The 2987-nt window shown below is 44.3% G+C and overlaps 1 protein-coding gene across 1 annotated transcript in view; it reads right to left on the bottom strand.

Moving 5' to 3' along the window:
• Positions 1 to 6: 6 nt before the first annotated feature.
• Positions 7 to 2987, bottom strand: part of LOC111740293 (pappalysin-1-like) — a gene marked incomplete at both ends in the record, with an annotated part of 35178 nt that continues 32197 nt past the window's right edge. The window contains one exon of the mRNA XM_023531044.1: positions 7 to 314. Within this exon, the coding sequence (XP_023386812.1) occupies positions 7 to 314 (308 nt within the window). The remainder of the gene's footprint in view (positions 315 to 2987) is intronic.

Genomic DNA, 2987 nt, shown 5'->3' with positions numbered 1-2987 from the left:
GCTGCCTCCCAGCATGAGCACTTTACACTTCTGGGTCAGTGGGCTGAATATGCCACCCACTTGCTCCCCAGAGGTTGCCACCTGGGCACCATTCACATAGAGCTTCATCAGTCGCCCATCGTAGGTGGCAGCTAGGTATACCCACTGGCCTGGGAGGTAGCTGCGGTGGGCACTGATGGTGGTCACTTGCCGGGCCCGGTCTGTCTTCAAGGAGAAAAAGTAGCGTGGGTCTCTGTTGCCTTGGTCACTGACGGTGTGAATGCCCACGACCCATCCTCGATCGCGAGAGGCATAAGAACATTTGTCATACAGCCCTATATGACCCCAAAAGAGAAAGATGAGTAAATAAAGGATGAAAGAAGGTGGGGGTAAGTTATTTTTTCTCTGATACATTCCTACCAGGATGTCTAGACCAAGGTCTTCAAACTATGCCCTAGGGGATCCTGGCAGTGACGAAAGGGGCCTCTGGGACCACCCCTAGGGCAGGGCGAGGGCTAGAGAAACTCAGAGGACAGGTGAGTTGGGTGTGGGGACTTCTCACCACAACTGTAGCCCAAGCGGTTTCACTTTTATTGGTTTTGAATACGTCGCACACAAAAATCATTTTTGTTTGAAGAATGGGTACTTGAGCTAAAGAAAATGACACCACCATGATAATTAAATTAATTCAATGGTAATTAAAACCTAAAGACTTTTGATTTTGTTAATCTGTTGGATAGGGAGGAGGACTTTATAATTAAGAGGGTATTTTACATGTAAGATGATATCGGATGTAAGAGGAGAAACAGAGGAAGATAATAATGAATAGAAGATGTTCATTTAATAGGCTAGCCTCTACCATGGTCACCACGACTGAGTGTACATCAGCCATTAGCAGTGATCAAATGATCAGTGGTGGTGATTTGTCGAGAAAGTTGGCCTGAAGAAGTGAGGGTCAAGCAAAGGTGATGCTTCTGCTCTCACAGGAGTCCTAGCCAGCCCTGACATTTATTCCCAAAGGAAGGCAGGCATGCTTAATATCTGAGCTGGAAAGAGTTTTAAAGATCGCCACTTTCAACTCCTTCACTTGACAGGTGAAAGGATTGAGGCCCAGAGAATGGAAGCCATTTTTCAGGTTACACAAAGTCACTGACAAATTTCCTGAGACCCAATTCAGTTTGTTTTTTCCTAACACTAAAGTTAATTTTTTTTTTTTAAATGTGCAGCTTCTTAACATTAGCAGATGTTGGGGACTCCTGCATAATAGCTAATAATAATAAGTAAAAAAGTACCAAGCTTTTATGGGCAGATCGAGCATTGTGCTAAATTCTGTGTGTGCATTAATTCATTTAACCCATGAAATACTCCCCAGGTGGTGACATTAAGTTAACAGGGAGAAAATGGAAATTAAAGGTAAAGAGATGGATTTAAAGTCAACTGGTTGGTAAGTGAGTCTTGGATCCATCGGACCATGGGATTCACTGTCCTTTGCACTAACTCTACAGCACCTTCCTCTCCCTCATCAGTGCCACAGTGAATTTGGATCACACCATCTGCTTGGGGGTATCACAAGTTTTAGTTGGGTGTTTGGGAAAGTTCCAAGCCAGGCATCTCTAGATTTACTCTGGGAACCCCAGGAAGTCCCTTAGCAGATTCTCTCTGGATCTAATTATCTTTACACTCACCAACCCTCATTCCCCCAGCCTTTCTGGAATATACCCAGTGTCTTTGGCACAGACAGGCTGTTGGATGGAGAAGAGGGCTTTCTAATTAAGAGTGTATTTTAAGTGTCAGATGATGTATGAGGCCAGGTGGGAGGAGAAAGAAAGGGATATGAGAATGAATAAAAGATGCTCATTTAGAGGGACAGTCCCTACATTCAGCTGGAGAACTGTTGCGGTCACCATAACTTTGTGTATGCATCTGCCATCAGTGCTCATCAAATGAGTATGGAGAGCTTCCAGAAAAATCAATAGAGGAGGCCCACACAGTCTTTCCTCTTTTGTGGGCACTGGGGCCTTAGAATTTGTCTAAATCTCTCTGTCAGCAGCTGACGTGGATGGTAGTTTTGGCCAGGCATCTAAATCTGCCTACTCTCTGACTCTCCTCCTACTCCCTGTCCAAAAGTCCTTCGGGAAATGGCCAGAGTGACCCTCACAAAGTCAACCTGCTCTCACAGGCTGACACTTCTTCTGTGTCTTGGTTCTCCACTTGGTAAAGAAGGGAACTGAATGAAGTTCACCTCACATGCTTGGTCCAAGTCTGCTTTTCTGTGATTCCAGATTTAGAAACCACCTCCTCTTCCAAGAAGCTCTCCCTGATAGCCCTGTAAGGAATAATCATTCTCTTCTCTGAACTCATTTTACTTTTAAGAAATTGGACACTTGCTTGTTTTAGAGTCATCCCACCCCACCTCCTCCCTTAAACAAGATGCTTTCTGAGAGTGACGACTGTCTGTGTCTTCTGTACCCTGTCTAGTTGCTTGCTCCATGCCTTGCCTACAGCAGGCACTCAGCAAGTGCCTCATGAAAGAGAACATGAATGACAGGCTGTTGCATGGAGAATAAATAGAGTGGGAGAAGAGAAATGGACAAACGAAATCAAAAGCACTAATTTATATCTCCACGGCTAAAGGACAGAGAGAATCAGAAGACAGTGTGTTCTTAGTAGGGAAGATAGAACAAGGTCTCTGGACTTGGGGTAATTCTGATGCCAGCAATTACTAGCTGTGCATCTGGGGCAAATCACTTCATCTCTGTGGATCTTAATTCCCTCATCGGTCTCTCTCTTTAAGTATTTTGTCATACTTAAAAGATATAGCAGATAAACTATCTTTGGCATACAATGGCTCCCCAAATGGAAGTTCATTTTTAACATGCTGGAGGGTCTGGGAGTGATGTCAAGGATGAAAAGTAGAAAATAACAAGAAGCAAAATACAGAAAGGCCAGAGAGAGAAGGTACCCTGAAGGCATCTTGACCAATACAGCAGGAGCAGGTAGCATGAAGT

Source organism: Pteropus vampyrus, unplaced genomic scaffold (assembly GCF_000151845.1).
Source record: "Pteropus vampyrus isolate Shadow unplaced genomic scaffold, Pvam_2.0 Scaffold61, whole genome shotgun sequence".
Taxonomy (NCBI): Eukaryota; Metazoa; Chordata; class Mammalia; order Chiroptera; family Pteropodidae; genus Pteropus; species Pteropus vampyrus.
Note: the sequence above shows the minus strand (reverse complement) of the source record. Positions and strands in the feature narration are given on the sequence as shown.